General features: G+C 45.4%; 1 protein-coding gene across 6 annotated transcripts in view; it reads left to right on the top strand.

The window, feature by feature from the left end:
- Nucleotides 1-9,532, top strand: part of PPP4R4 (protein phosphatase 4 regulatory subunit 4) — a 105,287-nt gene extending 95,755 nt beyond the window's left edge. For 4 of the 6 annotated variants that reach the window (XM_055304519.1, XM_055304517.1, XM_055304522.1 and 1 more), the window contains one exon: nt 2,808-3,887. In XM_055304519.1, coding sequence (XP_055160494.1) covers nt 2,808-3,022 — 215 coding nt within the window. In that variant the 3' untranslated portion in view covers nt 3,023-3,887. Of the gene's footprint in view, nt 1-294; nt 443-2,807; nt 3,888-9,069 lie in introns of those variants that run through there. The other 2 variants (XM_055304518.1, XM_055304520.1) reach the window with 2 other exon arrangements.
- The last annotated feature ends 11,578 nt before the right edge of the window (nt 9,533-21,110 follow it).

Genomic DNA, 21,110 nt, shown 5'->3' with positions numbered 1-21,110 from the left:
CTAGAAAATGCAAACTAATTTTTAGTGAATGAGACAGATTGCCTGGAGTGTAGAGGAGGGGTTGCCAGGGTGCAGGAGGTACGGGGTGGGTGCATTTTTACTCTTGATGGTGGTGATGGCTTCATAGGCATGTTATGCATCTGTCAGACCTTAAATTTGTGCAGTTTCTTGTACCTAGGCTGCACCTTAATACAATCGATCTTAAGAAAAGTCAGCTATCATTAACTTTACTTCTCTTAGGTTAACATTTCTTAGCGCATTCAGCATGTCTGACTGTACTTGAATTCCTTTCAGATGATTCATTCCGCACTCGCAATGCCAGTAGCACTCCGACTTCCTTTCCCTCCAATCCTTCCCTACCGAGCACCTCCCGGGGGACAGGTAACTCAGTTGATCCAAAGAGCAGTGGAAGTAAAGACACACAACCACGAAAGGCTACCTTGTAAGTAATCCAGTGATGTGCCAAGTGTATCATTCTGCTCTTTAAGTACTTTCCAAAGAAGAGACAAAGTCTGTAATGAGGAAAAGGTATAAATTAAAAGGAATTCTTTTCACCCATGCCTCTATTATGTCTGATACTTTACATAAGATGATACAGATATGGCAAAGACACTGAAACCCTAGGGGATCAACAGGAAACTTGAAATGGCTGCTATTCAAACCTGAGGTCCATTTATTTTTTTGTGAAGTGTTTGCATTCAGGGCATTTATCTCTGAGAAGACACTGGGTATAATTGCATCCCTTTTGCACACCCAGCTCAGATACACAGTATGTAATCAGCCAGTGCTTAGAAAGGTCGGTACAGCTAATGCTCCTGAAGAAATATGACTGTAGCCTTATAATCTAGGATTGTGGCTCTGGCAAACTGAAGATTTCTACAGACCAAATTTATGCTTTCATGTTATGGTTATAAAGGGCCTCTACTCAGCTTTTCCCTTGTGGTTCCTTTTTATGAACTATTTGTATCCTGTTTGAATTGTTGAAGCCTTTGGTACTTGCAGTTGAAACATCGAACAGGGCAGACTATAAAAATCTCCAGGGTGAGAGAGGAGCTCAAGGTAGAACTGATTCAGCCAGGATGTCCAAACCATAGTTAGGGTTTATACTTTCATACAGAACTCCCAAACCTTCTGATTAGCATGTAGTTTAAACAGGACTCAGGCTTTCTTTGAAACATATTTCACTGAATGCATGAGTGTTTTCTTATGTAGTTTCTCAAATGCCTTTTTTTTTTTTTTCAGAAACTACATGCTATTACTCCCTGTTAGGAACTGAATATCATAATTCTAAATTTTAATTGGCTGTTGGTATATAAAAATACAGATGTATTCAATATTCATTCAAAGCTTAGGAAAAAATGTATTGAATGGAGCTCAAGGAGAGAGTAGGAGGATATAATAGAGAAAAGCAATAGTAAATAGCAAAGGTGATATTGATAGTACAGATTAGTAGCATTTCATACAAAGGGTACTTTCATTTGCAGAGAATGTTCTTTGCCCCCCTACAAATTACTGCTCAAACGATGACACTTTGAAGTTCTGTTTACAAGTCCTGCGGAGAGAGGCAGGACAGGATGGTGGTGTGTGAAGAGTATGGAGTAGCAGCCCTGTGCCCTGGCTGCAGTGGCCACTCAGAGCTCCGTGTGGTTCAGTAAGATGGAGTCTCCCTTAGGGAGCCTTCCAGGCCGGGCACCCTGGTCCTTCCTGTCTGTCACCCTATGCTTTCTTCCTCTCAAAAGCCTGCCCTGGAATCCTTCTATTGAAAAGCATAGTTAATAACATCAGAATGTCATCTTTCCATTCTCATTTTTCTAAATGCCAGAGGCATTTGTAAAGTAAGGATAGCTGAAACCTAATATTTACACCAGTTCTCCTTTATTTAGATTACCATCTTCATCTGTTCTTGCTTTGCTGTGTTTTTCCTTTTATAGACTGAATTTTCTCTTGCTCAGTATACACCCTATGTAACATACCCATATGGATATTACATATCCATAGAATTGTATACTCGATTACATATAATTGAGGGTTACAAAAAAGAATCTAGAAACACTCTAAAAAATCACATCATTTGTTTATTCTTTTGTGAATATTCTGAAGGAGGAGGAATGTTGGTTTTTTAACAGGAGACTGGATATCAAGTCCATAACTATTTCTATATAACATGGCTCTAGTCTAGACTTTCTCATGAATGCACACCTGCTGCACAACTGGAATAGCTGAGTGAGATGTGCATTGGTCTGGTTTCTATGAAGTATTATGCACAGTTCGGTGATGTGCCATATTGAAATGAAAATAAGCTTATGAAGTGATTTCAGAAAGTATTGATTATTTCAGTATTGCTTCTTCAAAAAATTCCATGTGATACATTCTCCCACTTTTGGGTGTTATAGAGATGACCCATTTGGTATTTAGGGGTATCGGTGTCTTAAAGTAGGTACAGGAAGGCATCATATCTTATGTCCTTTAAGGCCAAACAGTTGATATATTTGGGTCTATGTTCATTTCCATTGTTATACAAAAAAAGTGGGGAAATTGTATGAACTGAATTGAATGCTATATTAGATGTACGTAGGATTTGGTAATTAAAGAGTTCCAGGTAATCCTTAATGCGTGATTTCTTTTTCACTTAATCAAACTTAACCAGAATCCTCATATTTTCAGTTTATTTAAAGTAGATTATATTTCTTACTTTGTAAGAATTATATGTACAAAATTTTTCATGTTTTGTTTTCTCTTTTTCTCTTCTCTTTTTCCTTCCCTCCTCCCACTCCTCCCTCTCTCCCTCCCTTATTTTCTTGACAAAGAAAATCGAGAAAATCCAATCCTTAAATCCTTAAATCATCCACTTGATGAAGGAAGCAAAACAAAGACAACTGAAGATAATGTGATTGATGGACAAAACCTAAAGCAATGGCTGGGCTTTTTCTTTCTTTCTTTCTTTCTTTCTTTCTTGTCTTTTCTTTTTTTCTTCTTTTTTCTTTTTTTTTTTTTGGTTAATGAATGGAAAAGAGACACATAATGGCAGCTGATGTTGATAAACTTTAAACTTTCCATGTTTGAAATTAGATTCCCTAGCAGGTATACTATGTATTTCTCAAGTAATAATGTGGTTACAGAATTCCAATGTCATAGTGAAGTGCAATGAAAACAACATTAGGTATGCGCTTTTAGCACCGCTACAGAAGAGACCAGTCTGCATTTATCTGTGCAGGAAACCATCTATTTAACTGTCCTAGAGTTTTAGCACTCAAAAGTTATATGAAAGTCCAAATCAACTGAAATTGCTCTAGCTAATCACTTGGAAAGGCCTTGGAAGTAAGAAAGACATTGCATCTTCTGGAAAATCTCCAAGCCCAATTGAAAAGTCACATTGAAAAGGGTACGAACAGCTGTCAGCAACTTTATCATTCCTGCCGGTGAGGCGACAGTGTTGTACCTGGACATTCTGAAATTTCAATTTGGCAATGAAAATTCTACCAAGATTTCTGATAACTTTTAGCTACGACTACCTTAAAAATAATAGATTGATGATTTCATTTCCTAGAAGACTTTATTTTATAAATACTTTGTTTACATTTTAGATTGTATTTGTCCTTAATTTAAAATGATGAATCTAGTTTGAATCAGCTGTTATTCCAAGCTATCATGCTTAAGCTATGTCAACAGCATTTATTTGTACTAATGCTAGTATTTCCATCAATATTTGCCTGTGGAACATATACAATTCTTAATTTTAAAATGTCAGTTCTTGAGATATACTGTATGAAGCTATTGTCAGCTTCTCAATTTCAAAATGCAATCAGCATATAACTATATTGATATTAGAGTGTTTGTTTTTTAAAATATATTGATGTATGATAAAGATGATCTAATTTGTGAATGCATATGTGTGTGTGGTTACTTTTTATAATGTGAAATAATGAATAATGAGTTTACTCAAAATAAAACATAGGTTAATGAGATACCAGTGTTCATGAAAAAAGTTTTAAATCTTTCCTGCAGTTTTTATTCTACAATTGAAGAGTAAGACAGTTCATTTTTCAGTAATGAATGAGAAACGCACCAACATCAACTATAAATTAATTATTCAGGGGACAGCTACTCAGTGTGAGACTTCTCCAAGACATTCGTTTCCCCTTTTTCTTCCGTATGGCCTCTTCAGGGCTATTTTTAGCGAATCTTAGTGTCTTTCATTTAAAGATAGTCAGATAAATGGAATTGTCAAACTACTCATTTTGTCAGTAATTAAAACTAGGGTAGATTTTTGAGAGACTGGACAATATGGGCTCAGTGAATCCCCTGTTCTTTGTGGATTTTATGTCACGGTCAGCACCTGTCACATGGAATGGAGTGCATTTTTAGGAGAGAATGCATGTGTGCATAACAGCACATCCAGCACTTTGCTTCATACTCATCATTGTGTTGCTTTAAATAAAATGGAGAATTTCAGTTTGCTTGTTCAATAACAACTAATAATAATAAAAGCAGAATTAGGGGCTTTATTTCCCAGCGTGCATACAGGAGAACAGTGAAGTGTTTTGCCAGGGGAAAGTCACCACTGTGTGTAAAGTTCAGGAGTATGCCCAAGTCAGCTTCGGTCTTGTTCCTACTTAACTGTCAATTAAGACGGTTAATCAGTGTTACTTTTGGATTTTTTTTTAAAGAAAAACACAATTTTTAAAACCATTGACCTATTCGCTAAGATTATACTTCCAAGGTCGGATATATATAAAAACAGAATAAAAACCAAATTGGTGACAGTTATGAATACCCACATATATCCTGATTTATACCAGAAGCAAGATTGATAGTCTTATTAAAAGTTCTCAGTGTAACAACTCATCAAATAGATCCTTTAAACTAATTGTGTAACATCTGTCACTCCAGAGAAATAGGGATGGCTGGCTCCTGTATCTTCCTGTTAATTATGAAAACTTGCATTTTAAGGACAGGTTCTAGGATGTCCCTAGTTCACATTACAAGTGAGGTAACAGGCCCATAGAACTCTGTCTTACTGGCAGACCCAGAGATCAGACTAAAAGGGATTTTACTTGTGAGAGAGGAGCATAGGGAGTCTTTCTGACATAGCCTCATACACATTTAAAAATCATTTCCATTATTTGACTTCCTGAGTTCAGACATCTTATTCTGGAAGGTGGATCCATTAGCCCTGCAGTTAGTGGGCATATGTGAGATACACAAACTGAAGTAGGACAGACTCTTCAGCTTGAGTAGGAGTCTTGCCATGAAGATAAAATGAATTGCAGCAACCCAGTAATCTGTTCTCAGTTGTTATAGTGTGTGTGACAGTGGGTGAGTGTGGGTGAGTGTGTATGTGTCTGTGCCAGGGTAGTTTTTAAACCTGACACTTAAATATAATGAAGACTTGTTGCAATGTTCAGATTTCCCCCTCAGTTGAAAACTTGAATTTTCTTGGTAAGATCTATTATATTTTTCATTGACCTGCATTTTTTCACCACACAGAGATACTTGGAAAAGCTGAAACCTAGTGTCTTAGGGACTTCATCAAGTAAATGGAGGGGATTATTATTATTTTTTTTTTTTTTAGTTTTTTAAAGCAGGGTATAGGGCCATTTTCTGCCTCCAAGTATAATGTGTTAGATATAATTTAACACTGTCATTGTTTTGCCATGCATATGATGGGCGAATTTGACCTGCACGTTCTAGAGTCCTTCGATAGCAATGAAGCTTCTTATAACTGGGTTTGGCCATATTTATTTCAGAGGATATTATGTTTCCATAGACTTTCTTTTTTAGATTTCATCCCTTAAAGGTGGGTAATTTGAACTCTTACTTCTTTTTCCCCACCATCTTTTCACAAACACACTTGACTAGTAGAATACCAACAAGTCAGTTAAGAATGTCAGTTGGAGTTAGTCCTCTGTTTGCCTTGTCCTAGGTCCTAGCACTGCCTGGCCGTTCCCAGGTGTCAGCTAGTGCTCATGGAAGGAATATAGGAATGAAGTGATGTACACACATTAATATGATGAAAAGTCCATCTCTAAACTGCTTAATAGTATTTCCTGAGATACGGTTTACCTTACTCTGATTTATATTTATAACCAAGATGACAAATAAATCCATTTTAGGTACATTTAAACATGGGATAGCAAACATGGAAATCCAGTTAGGCATTTAGTCTACACATTTGACGCTCCACAAATTAGCTAGCTCAACCCGTGGTTCTCTGAATTTGCTCCTGAAATATTTTCTTATCTCTGTAACAGAAAATGAGCAAGAGAATTTTAGAGGTATTTGCTAGTTTCCTTTAACCCCCGGACAAAGCCCATGCTCATGTTCTGTTTGAGCAAAGTGGGTAATAGAGGGGAGTATGTGTGGCCTGTATATTTAGATTCAATGTTTTCAATCGAAGGAGGAAGAGTGAAATGGGCTAGAGGGTTGGGGTCAGGAGAAGCAGATCTCCAGCTGTCACACCACGCCACATGGGGTGACCTTGGGCAGGGGTTCTTCTTTCTCTGAGATGAGATCGTTGCCATGAAGGCAGAAGTGCCTGGGACAGTGACCGTCCTTGGACCTGTGACCCAGTGTGCGTCCCCCAGTTAATGCCTGTGTGAAATGAAGGAACTGAAGTCCATCTGCAGCTCAGTTAATGCCTCTGTCAAAGGATCTGTCACGCCGCAGAACAGCCAGGGCTGCACAGAGGCTGCAGCCCTGGTCAGGGATGCCTACAGCTGTTTTCTTCTCATTTTAGTTCGCAAGAAATGATTCCATAATGGATTAAAATAAAATGCTTCCTTTGCTCCAGAGAGAAGTAAAGAGAGCAAAGCTCATGACTCCTAGAGAATGTGTCTTTCTCGCAAAGGCTTGGTCTTGAAATGGGGTTCTGGTCTACCATTTTTTAAAAGTCCAGATATGTGAGTAACAGAGAGGGGTAAAGATCTCCTACCAACCTAGTCTTGAGCCAGTAACAAGGGCTCTGAGAAACAGGCTTAAAATGCCAGACAGACGGTACAGACCTCTCCTTAAGATAAGAGTGAATGTAATAGTCGGGGTTATCTGAGAATGGCCCAGACTAGTAGGGGACAAGGGAGACACTCTCTTCCTCACCACCCCGTGCCACCAGCTGCACCAGAATCCACCTCTGCTCAGCACTTAGTACTTAGCATGTCTTAAATCATAAGAGAGAGTTCCCACCCTGCCCAGAAATAGAAGGATTCTAGAGGTTTCTTCATAGATCATGAAGTGAAATGGCTGGTCCACCCTGATGAGGGGAGGCATGGAATAAGTAATAATTCCCTAAAGGCTTCCCACCACTGCCTCAGTTCTCTTCTCATCCACTGCCATCACTGTTCTTTGCAAGACCTAGAAAAGGAAATAATGTGGAAGACCATTCGTGTGGCAGTGGTGAGGAGGGAACTAATTGAGCCCCTTGATATGTTCGGCTATGGTCCTACCCATGGGGCCATCCACGCTCCTGAGATTGAGTGGTTCAGGCTCATCTGTGCTGAGAGGACTGGTCTGAGGTTGTACCAGGGACTGCCTTGGAAGCCCGAAACAATACCAGGGCACCCCAGACCACAGTGCAGGTGTGGATCAGGGGACACTGCCTAGCCAATTCGTGCATGCATGCATCAAGTCAGCAAATACTTAGTGACCATATACTTTGTGCTACTGATTCTTGAATGAGCTGATGCTCGTCCCAGAAGGTTTTCATGCTGCCTGGTGCTCCTGGATGGCAGGCGAAGTGGGAGTAGGGGCATGGTTACTTTTCCGTAGAAGCTTTCCCAGTCCCTAGTACTGCTGTGAGGCAGTCCCGGGGGCCCTGAAGTCTCCCTGGACTCCAGTTGCCTGGACTCAGGCTGCTTGTCATGTTTGGGAGGCCCTTTTGTCCAGAAACCTCATGTAATATAAATGATGTACCCACATAATTTTTTAAAGGAGGTCATGGGAATATCTGTGTCCCAACACCTGGAAATTCTCTCATCTCTTGGAGTGGAATTTACTTTTCAGATTAAATGGGGGGTGGGGGGTGGAATATTAAACGGTTTGCAAATTAAACTGTAAAATAGCTTATTTCTTCATTTTTAACTGTGTTTACAGCAGAAATTCTTTCAGGTGCTGGTGTGCAGGATGGTCCTGTTTGTTTACCTTATTTTCCCTGAGCTGGTAAAGCCTGATGGGGAAAAAGGCAATCAGATTCCGTATCCCCAGAAAGCCTGTAGTAAGATATTGCTGCCATCTGTACTGTCTGTCGGAATAGTTTCTTGGTTGTAATCATGATTGGGGGTTGCTGCTGGCTCCTTCGTGCATATGGACCAGGCATGCTCGCTCAGCAGTTCCCCAGGATGCACGGAACTGCCCTGGACAGCAGATGACTGCTTCTCCAAACCAGTAGCGCTTGCATTGAGAAAATGGATTAGCTGGGGGCAGGGTTTGGGGGGGATTCCATGTGGAAGAATGACTGACCTTGCTCTCAGTGGCTTCAGAGGCAGAACTAAGGTGAAAGGATCTGAGTTAGCTAGTGTGTGTGTGTGTGTGTGTGTGTGTGTGTAACAAAAACAATTTTAGCCATTTGTGGATTGAACTGCTTTTCAAAGAACTGGCAGTTTCTCTCTCATTGGAAGCATTGAAAGAGAGAGTGAGGGGGCTGTTTTGTAGGGCTATTCTAGAAGGACTTCCACAAAGGGGTGGGAAATTGGCCTGAGTGACCCCTGGGGGATGCTTTCATCTTGAAAGTGGTGTCATTTCATGCAATTTTAATGAATCTGTGACCCAATTCCATTTCAGGGGTAAATCTTGAGCATTGAGAGAGAAGAAGGAGAAGTCCACATAAGAGAAGTCACATGAGTTAAATGTGTTAATAAAGTAGCTCAAAATTATAAAAACATCCAACCTAGGTGCTATTTCAAGTGTTTTGGAGTTTTAAGTCCAATTTTCTACTACAGCTTTTCTACTACGCCATGGTATTTTATCAATGTTAAATGGTTTGCAAAAATATGTTGGTTTGGGCCACATTTCATACTTAGGGATTAGGCCTAAATGAAGGATTTTGACTTATTTTGGGTATTTTTGGGTTTCTTGAAGAAACTAGGGCTTGCTGAGGTCAGCCCGGGGCAAGAACATTTCTCTGATCCCCATCTACTGAAGCAGTTCACACGTCTCATACTTCTGATCTAGCTGGAACTTTGGGAAGAAAACTTCGATGTTTCTGCAGTACAAGCTCATACAATGATGAACTGTAGACAAAAGCCATAGACTCTGAACACCAAAAAGGGTTACACTTCCTTCCTTTTTGCTTTGGTCCTAAATTATTACCATGATGGAATTCCCTCAGTTGACTGTACGTGTAGCTCATCCCGTTCTTTTGTAATGGTCTCGCTTGGAGAAGAGTTCTGAAGCACATTGCCTCAGCTTCGGTGAATCTGTTTCCCAGCCAATGACTCCCCCCTCTTTAGCAGAGAGTGGCACACTTTGTGTCCATTCCTCTGATTAGAAGACCGCCCAAACCAACCAGGTAGCTGCTTCCCACCATCCCGCAGACCCCAGGATGGTGGCTGTGTGCAGTCTCTAGATTCTGCAGATCGACCAGATTCCAGGAGAGCCTTAGGCAGGATGGACAGCAGGAGGGGCATGAAGGAGAGACTTCAACCCCCACCCCCATCTTTAGCCCAAGAAACTCTGATGTTACCTACTTTATATATTGGTGTTTTTCCTTTGAAAATATTTTGTTTGGAAAAACGAGTTCAATGGCTCAGAAATAAAAAGCTTGAAAATACTAATTGTACTAGATCAGTCATAAGGAAGTCCCGATCTCTTAACCTGTGAAGTGTACCCCAAGATACCAACACCAATTTCACTAGGCTGTTCGGAGAATTACATGAAATTATGCACGTGAAGTCCCCAGAACAATGCCTGGTGGATAGTAGGGGCTTAACAAATAGGATTGCCTTCTGTTCTCTCTATCCCCTTCATCATCTCCTGCATGTGGCGTTGGGCCAGGCTGTCAGACGAGAATATAACCAAGGACATGACCTGCTTGGAAGATTGAGTTATAAATTGATTTGATCAGTCCAACATTCGTTGAGGGCTTATCCCATGGGAGGTCCCATGTTTGGGCACAAAGGATCTGAAGCTAATACTGAGGACCAGTGGGAGGGCTCGTCTGTGTCCCACTGTGGACTGACCAGATGCAGAAGGCACCTCCACGGGATCCTCTCTGCCTTGTGCCCCAGTGGCAGGTAATCAGCTCGCTCGACAAACATTGAGGGCCTTGCCTGTGCTTCCGACCCTCCTCTGGGCTCCTGGCCCCTCCCCAGGTCACCTGGTGCAGTGTCACAGTTCCCACTGCGCTGATGGGCTGGTGACTTGTGCACATGGGCATCCAACCGGGACCTCACCCTCAGCTCCAGAGCAGCTGCCCCTGCCACCTCCACCTGGATGTCCACAGACCTTCCTGATACCTGTGCTTCATATGGAACCTATGAACTCATGCCCCGATCTGTTCCTCTCACGGTCTCCCCGTTTCAGTGAGTGGCAAGCCCACCCTCCCCATTGCGAAGGCCAAGCACCTGGCCATCATCTCCGACTCCCCTCTTTCTGTCTCTCACCTGCATCCACTCCATAGCTAACCACACCACCTCTACTTCCCGACTGGCCCAGGATCCACCCGCTCCCCTGTCCCCTGCTGCCACCCCCATGCCCAAGTGTTACAGTGACCTCCTGAGGGCCCTCGCTTCCTCCCTCATCCCCTCCCCCCCGAGTCTTTTCTCCGTGTAGGAGCTTGTGAGACCCTTTCACACCAAGTCACACCATGTTGCTCCTCTGTTCCAACCCCTCCAGGGCCTTCCCATCTCTGCCAAGACTCTTCCAGGGCCTGTAATGTAGCTCCTGGATGACTGGGGCCCTGACCTCATCTCTGTGTTAAGTGCAGGCTGAGTGGGTGACACAGTCCAGGGAACACAGTGGACAACAGGACAGATGCAGCCCCTGGCCTCAGGGAGGCCACCTACCCACAGGGGAGATGGGCTCTGGGCAATCTTCAACCCTGCCTGGGCCTCTGGCACCTGGGGGAGGAGGCTGAACCGGGCACCAGCCACATCTCAGCCAGGAGGCAGGGGCGTGGGAGGCTCAGCGTGGCCTTCCCCTGGGCAGCGGGGAGGCCACGGGAGCACCTCCATTCAGCAGCGAGCCTTCCTCAGGGGAAAAGAGGGAACAGATTGCATTTAATGCCCAGTACCTGTCTCCTCGTGGTGTCAGGGTACAGTTCCACCACTGACCCCACTTTCTTCCTGGGTGGGGTGGTCGGGCTTGCATCCCCTCGGGGAGCTCCAGAGCAAGTAGGGGTTCACATTTGCCCACCCCGGGAGCAGCACTATTTCGCAGAGAAAAACCTCCTCTGGTTTCCATTCCTGGCCAGGCCCCAGGCAGCTCAGGGGCCCCTCCAGCTTTGCCCCCCTCTGCCCACTGCCTCCCAGAGGGCAGAGGGGTTAACGAGAGTGAGGGTGAGGGTGAAGCCTGGGCCCCAGCCTGACTGCGTGAGGGTCCCAGCAGAACTGGGATTGATCCGCTTCATCCGTTGCCCTTGACCGGTGGGCAGGCTGTGGGGACCAGTCTGGGGCACGTTTGGCTGGGGGTCTGGAGGGTCTGGGGGTGGCCGGGGAAGGAAAAGCAGAAGTGCTGAGTGCGCCCGCTTTTGTGATCCGGATTCTCTCCCTGCTCATCTCCTCCAGCCTCCCATGCAGCCCTGCGCCCAGCTACGCGGCCCCTGCCTTCATTGCACCCGGAGCGCCCCAGGACGGAAGCGGGTGACTCACCGGCCTGGGCTAAGCTCCCCTGGGACTCTCGCAGCCAATCCCCATCACACATTCTGGTGGAGCTGGCCTTCCAGCAAGGGGAGCGGCTCCCCAAACCCCACACTCCCATCACTAGCTGCCTCCACCCCCACCTCTCCTGCTCCCCTGCACCCTCCCCGGGCTCCAGAGCACCTGCACGGTTCCCATCTGAATAAATGCCTCTGGGCCGGAGGGTGCCACCTGGCTGTCTCCGCACTCAGTTCCCGGGTGTCACTGACACGCACCCCTTCTCTCTTGTGGGACCCCTCGGTAGGGAGGGGGGAGGCTGCGGTTCCCATCGGCAGAGACCCTCATTCTGAACCAGGCCACCTGTAGAAACTGTGACTGAGTGAGGTTCTCAGGCCTCTCCTGCCTGATGCAGGGGGCTGTGTCCGCGTCTGTGCCCGATGGAAGACAACACCCAGCCCAGGGACTCGGTCCGCGGCTCCTTGCTGATTCTAAGCTGTACCTTTAGGACTCAGGGCCCCACTCCTCCTGCGGCCTCTGGGTCACTCCCTTCTTCTGTTGTGCTTGCTAAAGGTCTGTGTTTGGGGAAGCCTGTCTGGTTCTAAATGGCAAGCCTGTGTTCGGTGGGTCGCTCCTGAACTATAAGCACCGGGCAGGGCTTCCTGGGGTGTACTAAACGTACTCCAGGTTCACACCTTCATTATATGACAGTATTAGCACTACCTTGTAAAGTAATACAGAGTCACTTCTGGTGACAGGCATCAGGAAATGATCCTGGCTCACCCAGCAGATGTCACCCCTTGCTGATTGTTAAGTCTTGCCTTGAAGCTCCTCCTCCGGTCTGGAGGGGCAGTCCAGGAATACATGGGGGGGCCCTGCATGCTGCTGACTGGACCATCCCATGTAACCTCTAAAGCACGTGTTTATCAGCTGAGCAGAAGAGAATGTCTGCAGGGGCGCCTCCCCTCTCCAGGCACCAGGCTGCCATCAAGCATCCCAAGGATGCATCAACCCAGATAGAACCTGAGATCTGAGAAATCACCTGCTCTCCTGCCACCCCTCAGCCCTGAATTGCCTGGAGCAGCGGCCCTGCCATAGCATCCTGCTCCCAGTCCTGGAAGGGGTGGGCCAGCAACCTGGGCAGGAGGGTCCCTGGGAAGAAAGCCAGGGACCTGACTGAGTGTGGTTTGCACAGTGAGTGTGATGGGCATAAGATCTCAAGCCCCGAAAGCCTCTTCCTCTGGCCACTATCCTGCAAAGGAAAGCCCTTGGGTCTATAACACACCTCCTGCCCCATCCAGTGTGTGGGGGAGGGCTCGGCACTGCCCGGACACCCACCCCCTCCCCTTGTGACCCACCCAGAGCCAATGAGGGCATCTCTCCCCCACCCTGTGCTGGTCTCCTTTAATCTGCTGGCTCTTACCAGCGAGTGGCCCCTTGGTGCCTGGGAAGGTCCTTCACTTGGAGAAAAGACAGGAAAGGTTAGGGTTTGCAGCAAATATTTGCTATTCCAAAGTATGCTCCCCAAGGGACTGTTACTGATTAACATCCTGCTCGGAGATGGTGGTGTTTCTGGAAAAGCAAAGACAGAGAGACAGGCTTCCATCTTCCCCAGCTGTTTCTCCAACCTGGAATGTGACTGGAACCCCACTGTGAGAGCTTCTGCTTTTCAGTCCAAGGTGTTGTTGCTCTGGTGGGATCCAGCGCCTTGTGGGATGAACTTGCTCCAGGGGCTGAGTTCCTCATATGAAGGAAGGCGATGTGGGTCCCACGGAGGCCCCCCTGGGTCCCCAGGGCTGGGTACCACGAGAGGAGTGAGGGCAGAGATGATTAAGACCGCCCCCTCCCCCAGCTCAGCCATAAGGTTTGCTGCAATGTGAGTCATACTTGGTAGAGTTCCAAAAACCAAAATACAAACCTTCCTCTGATTTACATAGTAGTTGTCTTCACAGAAAATTCAGTGAGAATGAAAATCCTGGGGGAAATTGGCGTTTTTATATGAAATCAAACGTCTATGGGACTGTGAGGGTCTGGGCTCAGATGACTTGTGGACAGGATCTTCACCCATGCGGACTTGCAGTGAAACACCTTTCATGTGGGACACCTGAAGTGGCACCGAGGGTCACTTCACTGAGAGGGGCGGTCCTGCGAGTTCCAGATGTCTGGCACCTCTGATCCTCGTGCACTAAATACCAATCGTGTTTCCCCAAACCCATGTGAAAATCAAGGCGCCCCAACATGTCTCCAGAATGTTCCTTTGGGGCAGTATCTACTCTACTGAGTACTCGATGAGGTCAAGGTGAGGGGTGCAGGTGGGCTTCTCGGCTCGGTGCAGGAGCCGGCCTTGACCTTCTCATTTGTGTTGTCCTGTAGGGGATGGAGGAGGGTCTCCTTCCTGGATACAGTTGGGGGCAGTCAGCTTGGCCATATGTCTGAGAGGAACCAGCAGGCCCAACGCTGTGGAGCCTGGTGTCCACAGAGCCCTTCAGAAGCATCGTAGAAGTCACTGTGCTGCCCTTGACCTTCTTTGAGGCTTTACAATGCCCGCGAGGAATTCAGGATGGATCTTTCTAAGGGAAGGCAGCAGAATATAGTAGGAGGGCTCCACCGGCCACCCCCAGGTCCCCCACTCTATTCACTGGGGAATGCAACTCAGCTTCTCGTGCTCGCTTGCCCCCTGCACGTAATGGCCAGAACAGAGCCTCTGGCCTCTGAATATCTCAGCAGCACCCAGAAGGCCGGCGCTGGCCCCCAGGAAGTGTGGCTCAGCAGCTCTGTACCCTCAGCAAGGACCTGAGTCCTGCACTGCCTGCAGCAGGCCACACTCAGGGCTACCCCTGTAGCTGGGGCTCCTTCCCAGCTGTGCGCCCTCAACCAGCTCCCCAACCTCACCCTGCCTCAGTTTCCCCATTTGTAGAATGGGCTCCCGAGGCCAAGCTGCTGGCACTGCCGTGAGGATCACACAGGGTGGTGCCGGGAAAGAGCTTGATGTCTGGTCGGATGCACCAATGAACGGTGGTTGTCGTGTGACATTAGAGCCAGAATGAACGTCAGAGGTAACGCACCCCCCAGATCTGGACTCTAAGGCCTTTCCTGCCAGTGTCAGAGCCAGAATAGACGCAGGCCATCTGCCTCTCTGATGTCGGCTTGTCCTGGCCTCCGTAGAGACAGAACTGGCAGGAAGGCCTCTGGGGACAATGAGATCGGTGGGGACAGCTCCCCTCAGGCAGGAGGCGTTGTCCGAAGGCCACCCGACAGGGCCAGATCGAGGGGGCCTCCGAAGCAAGAGCATCCTCATACCCAAGGGGCTAACGTCTGCAAAACAAGGCAGGCCAGTCATTGGCGTAAGTAACCAGGCTCCGGGACAACAGTGAGAGACCACAAGTGAGTGTGCACTCTGTGCACCAGATCGAGAACAGAGCTTGGGCACGGGGGTAGCGCCTTGTAGACAAGAAGAGGCTTCCCAGCCTCCACGTCCACATCCACGTCCACGTCCGCCTCCAGCCCGGGCCCAGGAGAGCCGCTCCCACCGCCTGTGCCAGGAAGGCAGGCCCGACGCTGGGAGCCCGCACGGCTTAGCCCTGGCCATAAGGGGCACGCCTGTGACAAGCATCAGCCCAGTGGCCGGCCTGGCCATGGGGACCACTGTCGGCATGACTGAGGGATGGCCCGACAGCCTGCCCAGGATCCCAGGGGTCTGGGGGGCAGTGAGGATGGAAGGAACAGTTGCCTAGTTACCGAAAGATCTTAAGGGAGCTCCCCCAGCAGGACCTCACAGGAGCCTGCCCCGGGGGGCTAGAGGGTCCCCGTCCAACCACGTGGCCCCCGCCCAGCCTTCAGCACCCAGTACACGGGGGCCAGAGCTGGATCCTGGGCTGCAGAGGAAGGAGCTTTGAGGTGGGTCAGGAGTTCAATTGCCTGAAAGGAGGACACTTGTAGGGTGCTCACCAAACATCTGGTGTCTCTCCACTCCTACCGCACATGCATGCACACACACACAGGCGTACACATACGTATACACATACACACACACGCATGCACGCACACCCACACCACATATGTGTGCACACACCTGTTCTTAACTGTAATCCGTCTGGGTTATATCCTTCCCCTCTTTTTCTTTTATGCTGCTGGTCATTACTTATCTCCATTTTAACTTGAAAAGTTTATTTTTAAGTAATTTCAAACTTGCTTTTCAAAGATTTTATTTATTCATGAGAAACACACAGAGAAAGGCAGAGACATAGGCAAGAGGGGAGAAGCAGGCTTCCTGCGGGGTGCTTGATGTGGGACTCTATCCCAGGATCCCAGGATCACGATCTGAACTGAAGGCAGACGCTCAACCAGTGAGCCACCTGGATGCCCCATAATTTCAAACTTTAAGTTGCAAGGATAGCTACAAAGAATTTTTATAACCCCTTACCCAGAATCACTTACTTTTTAAACCTTTCCCACGTGTTTTACAATTCTCTCCTCTATGTCTATATCCGCATGCACCCCTCCCCCTCCCACCCCGAATTGTCTTATTCTGAACCATTTGAAAGGGTTAGGTATCCTGGGGGATAAGAATATTATTTTATGTAAATGGCAGAAAATGATCAAATCCAAAAATTTAGTATTGTTACGATACCTGAAGCTACAATCATCCTCTAGTTTTGCCAATTGCCCCAGAAGTGTCCTTTGTGGCATTTCTATTTGCTATTTAGGAACCGTCTATGGCTGTCTGTTGCATTTGATGCCATGTCCCTTGGTCTCCTTGAACCTGGGATGCTTCTCCAGCTCATCCGGTGCTTTTCATCATGTTAATATTTTGAAAGGCTCGGTCAGCTATGTTATCGGTTCTCAGTTTGGGTTGGTCTAATGTATCTTGATTAGCTTCTGATTATACATTTTTGGTGGCAGGAATATGAAAAAAATATTGGGTCCTCAGAATATCACGTCCAGAGGTGCCTGATGTCTGTTTGCCCCTAACTGATGATGTATATTTAACGACTTGGTTAAGGGGATATCCATTTCTCCAAGATACACTTACCATGTCTCCTGCAATAAGTCATTTGTGAGGGGGATACTTGGAAACAAACTTAAATATCCTGTTTTTCATCAAATTCCTCATGCCTCCCTGATGTATATCCATGGAACGCCCTTGCCTGAATCAGTTTTTAAGATGATGGTCTAAATCCCTATTCCTTTTATATTTATCGACATTCTCAGTAAAGATTCATGGGCTCAATTTTATTTAGTGCATTTTAATCCATTACTGATCTTATTATCAATGTATATGTATCCATGTTTGCATTTATTAGATGTTTAAATCATCCCAGGCATACCTAGATATTAGGAATGTATTAGAAACCATGCTTATACCTTCAGTTATAATTTTTAAAAAGATTTTATTTCTTTTATTAGAGAGAGCGGGGGAGAGCAGGAACAAGGGGAGGAGTAAAGGGAGAGGGAGAGAGAATCTCAAGCAGACTCCACACTGAGGGCAGAGCCTGATGCGGGGCTTGATCCCAAGACCCTGAGATCACAACCTGAGCTGAAACCAAGAGCCAGATGCTTAACTGATTGAGCGACTCAGGAGCCCCTTATGCCTCTAATTCACACCCTACCCTACAGGATTCTTTCTTGCTTCCTTATTCTTGTATGTCACCTTTCCTCTTGCTTAGCCCTACAAAAGATATAAATAATGTCATGTTTGCTATACCTACTCCACTTTGAAAAACAAACCTGAGAAAAAGCCTTCAAGGTTTGTTTGTGGTCTTTTACTCTTCAAACTGTGGGCATTTCGTCCAAGTACTATGTTCAAAAGTTCCTTGGGTTAATCCTTTTTCTCCCCTGTAGTGTGGTTAGGTTATATTTAAAAAAAAATTTTTTTTTAATTTAAATTCAATTTGTAACACATAGTATAACACCCGGTGCTCATCCCACCAAGTGCCCTCCTTAGGTTATCTATTTGAAATACATTTGAATTCCTTTGTTCTTCTTTTCATTTGCTTTTAGGGTTCTCCTCATCTTGTTCATTTAATTTTATTTTTGAATATATAGAACATTAACATTATTCCAAGAGTCCAAACCACAGGAAGAGGTCCCCGAAGAGACATGTCATTCCTCCCATCCCTTCTGCTCTATACCCCACCCGGTCCCTTGCAGGGAGGTGCACGCATGCTTTATTTCTTTTTCAGTTTGCAGAAGTCCTCTTTATTACTATTACTTTTTACAACTTCATAGTGCTCTATTGTTTGCTCAACCAGTTGCCAATGTTTGCTCATTTAAGTAGTTTTTTGTAGTTTGTAATTACAAGTAATGCTCCAATGAATAACCTTGTGCAGATTATTTTTAAAAATTGGAGGAGGTTTTTCTTTAGGTTAAATTCCTAGAATTCCTGGATCAAAAGTAAACATGTCTGCATTTTTGTTATATGTGTTGGGTTGAATCCTGGTCCCTGAAAAAGCTACAACCTGGTCCTAACTCCGGGTTAGGACTGTGAATTGTGACCTTATTTAGAAAGAGCGTCTTTGCTGCTGGAATTAGGGCAAGGACTAGCAGATCACCCTGGATCTAGGGCCTAACTCCAGTGCCAGCTGACCTTCCAAGAGCAAGGCCTTCCCGATGCCTTCAAGAGGCCCTGTGAAGACAGGGGAGGGGACCAGAATGTGGGACGCCGAGGACGGTGGCAGCCACCAGAGCTAGGAGACAGGTGCAGAACGGATTGTGTCTCCCAGCCTCCTGCGTGAACAAACCCTGCTGACACCTTGCCCTCCCACTTTTGCCCTCCGGAACTATGGATGGACTCACTGCTGCGTCTGAAGCCACCCCCGTGCGCTGATTTGTCGCATCAGTTGGCTTTTAGCCTTCCCACCAGGGATGCGTGCACCACGGTCTCTGCGCCCTTGGCGGGGGTGGTGTGACGCTCTCAGGACTTTGCCAATCCGACAGGGAGTGGCACCTCCGTGGAGTTTTAATTTGTATTTTTAAAACTAGGTGTGAAGCTGAGCATGTTTTCATATGTTCAAGCAGCACACAGGAGGGACGTCTGCTTTTCCCCAGTGACGGACCTTGCACGTGTATTCTCTCCAGGTTTCAATTCTGTTGACTTTGCTTTTGGGTTTTTGACCAGCAGTTAAAAAAAAATACTTTTTATGGAGTCCAATTTGCCAGTCTTTTCTTTAATTTCATCTGGGCTGTGAGTCATGCTCAGAAAACCTTGTCCTATGCCTAAATTGTAGAGGAATTGACTGGTGCTTTCTTGTGTTCTCTCTAGCTTCTTCTTCTTTTTTTTTCACGTGAATCTCTGACTCCTAGTTTATTCTTACGTATGGTATGAAGACTAGGTCTACTTTTATCCTTTCCTCCCTATGGGGACTGTCCAGTTGTCCTAATACCATTTATTTAAAAGTCTTTCTTTTTCGAATATTAAATTTCCATGTGTACTGGTATCTATTTCCAGTCTCACAAACCTGTGTCATTGGGCTGCCCACGGATTTATGTACCAGGGCCACAGAATTAATTAGAGGATCTGTGTGGTTTGCTTTAAATATCTGCTCATGCTGGTCCTCTATCCTCCCTACCTCGCCCCTGCCCCTCCCTCCACACCCCTGTTTTTCCCATTAGTGTTTCCTGGCTTCTTGCATGTCTGTCTTTCTGTACGGACTTCAGGATCATCTTGTCTGTCTCCAGAAAAAAAAATTGCTAGTATTTTTATTGGAATACCATTGAATTGTTAAATTAACCCAGAGAAGATGACTATCCAGGTGATACTGAGGCGTCTTATGTAAGAAGGAGTATCTTTCCATTTGTTCAAGTCTAATTTTGCTTCTTTAAGGAGTCATGTCATAATTGTCTCAGTGTAGATTCTGCAAATTTCTTGTTTCCTTTTTTAAATAAAGATTTTATTTATTTATTCATGAGAGACACACAGAGAGAGAGGCAGAGTCATAGGCAGAGGGAGAAGCAGGCTTCCTGCGGGGAGCCCGATGTGGGACTCGATCCCAGGATCCCGGAATCACTACCCAAGCAAAGGCAGGTGCTCAACCACTGAGCCCCCGAGGCGTCCCAATTTCTAAGTGTTGCGTGTGTGTGTGTGTGTGTGTGTGTATGTGTGTGTATACATATATATTTGGTTGCGACTGGGTTTTCTCCTCCATTAGTTAACTGGTTGTGATTTGTGTGGATGAAGGCTCTTGGTTTTCCATGTTGATGCGATAGCCTGACGGCTAGCTGAATTCTTTTGTTACATGAGTTTGTTTTATCACTAATTTGTGAGAGTTATGCAGCTATATGACAGGCCATCTGCGTGTAGTGTTGTACTTCACTTTTTTCCAATTCCATCCCTCTGTTTTCTCTTGTCTAATTGTATTGCCTAATACCCCCAGCACGATGTGACATGGTGGTGGATATAATCAGCCCTTTCTTACTCTTGACCTTAGTGGGAATGCATTTAGTGTTTTCTTATTAAGTAAGTTGATATATATATATACTATCTATATAATGTGTGTGTGTGTGTATATATATATATATACTCTATATATTTTTACTATATATACTCTTTATATATTTATATTTTTTATACATATAAAATCAGTCATCTTCCCAGCTATCTATAAATTTAATAATTATTTATCTATTAATATCTATCTATCTATCTATCTATCTATCTATCTATCTATCTATCTATCATCTATCATCTATCTATCTATCAATCATCTATCTATCATCTAATTCTTCCTTCTCTCATTTAATGCTATTTGCCCTAACCCAGGAGGGTAAGCCTCCTCCTCAGGCAACGTTTCTCTCGCGCCCTCTATTGACAAAGCTTAACATCATGTCCAGATCAGGTTTTGCAGGGCAGGGATAAAGGGAGCACAGGAGCTTGAAGCAACAAACTGTTAACTACTTTTGCTCTAGACAGTTAATTATACTTTACATTTTCTATTTGTTCACGTATTTACCCTTTCCAGGTAAATTCATTCTTCATTCTTTTGTGTGGGTCCAAATTTTCACTTCGAATCATCTTGTTTCAGGGACCCCTGGGTGGCTCAGCAGTTGAGCGTCTGCCTTTGGTTCAGATTGTGATCCTGGGGTCCTGGGATCAAGTCCTGCATCAGGCTCCCTGCATGGAGCCTGCTTCTCCCTCTGCCTGTGTCTCTGCCTCTCTCTGTGTGTCTCTCATGAATAAATAAATAAAATAATAATAATAAAGAGAATCATCTTGTTTCAGCCTGAAGAGCCTCTTAAAATTTTTCTTTTTTTTTTTTTTTAAATATTTTTTTTGAATTTTTATTTATTTATGATAGTCACAGAGAGAGAGAGAGGCAGAGACACAGGCAG

This window comes from Nyctereutes procyonoides, unplaced genomic scaffold, assembly GCF_905146905.1.
Source record: "Nyctereutes procyonoides isolate TBG_1078 unplaced genomic scaffold, NYPRO_anot_genome, whole genome shotgun sequence".
Classification (NCBI taxonomy): domain Eukaryota; kingdom Metazoa; phylum Chordata; class Mammalia; order Carnivora; family Canidae; genus Nyctereutes; species Nyctereutes procyonoides.
This window is presented reverse-complemented; position numbering and strand designations above follow the sequence as displayed.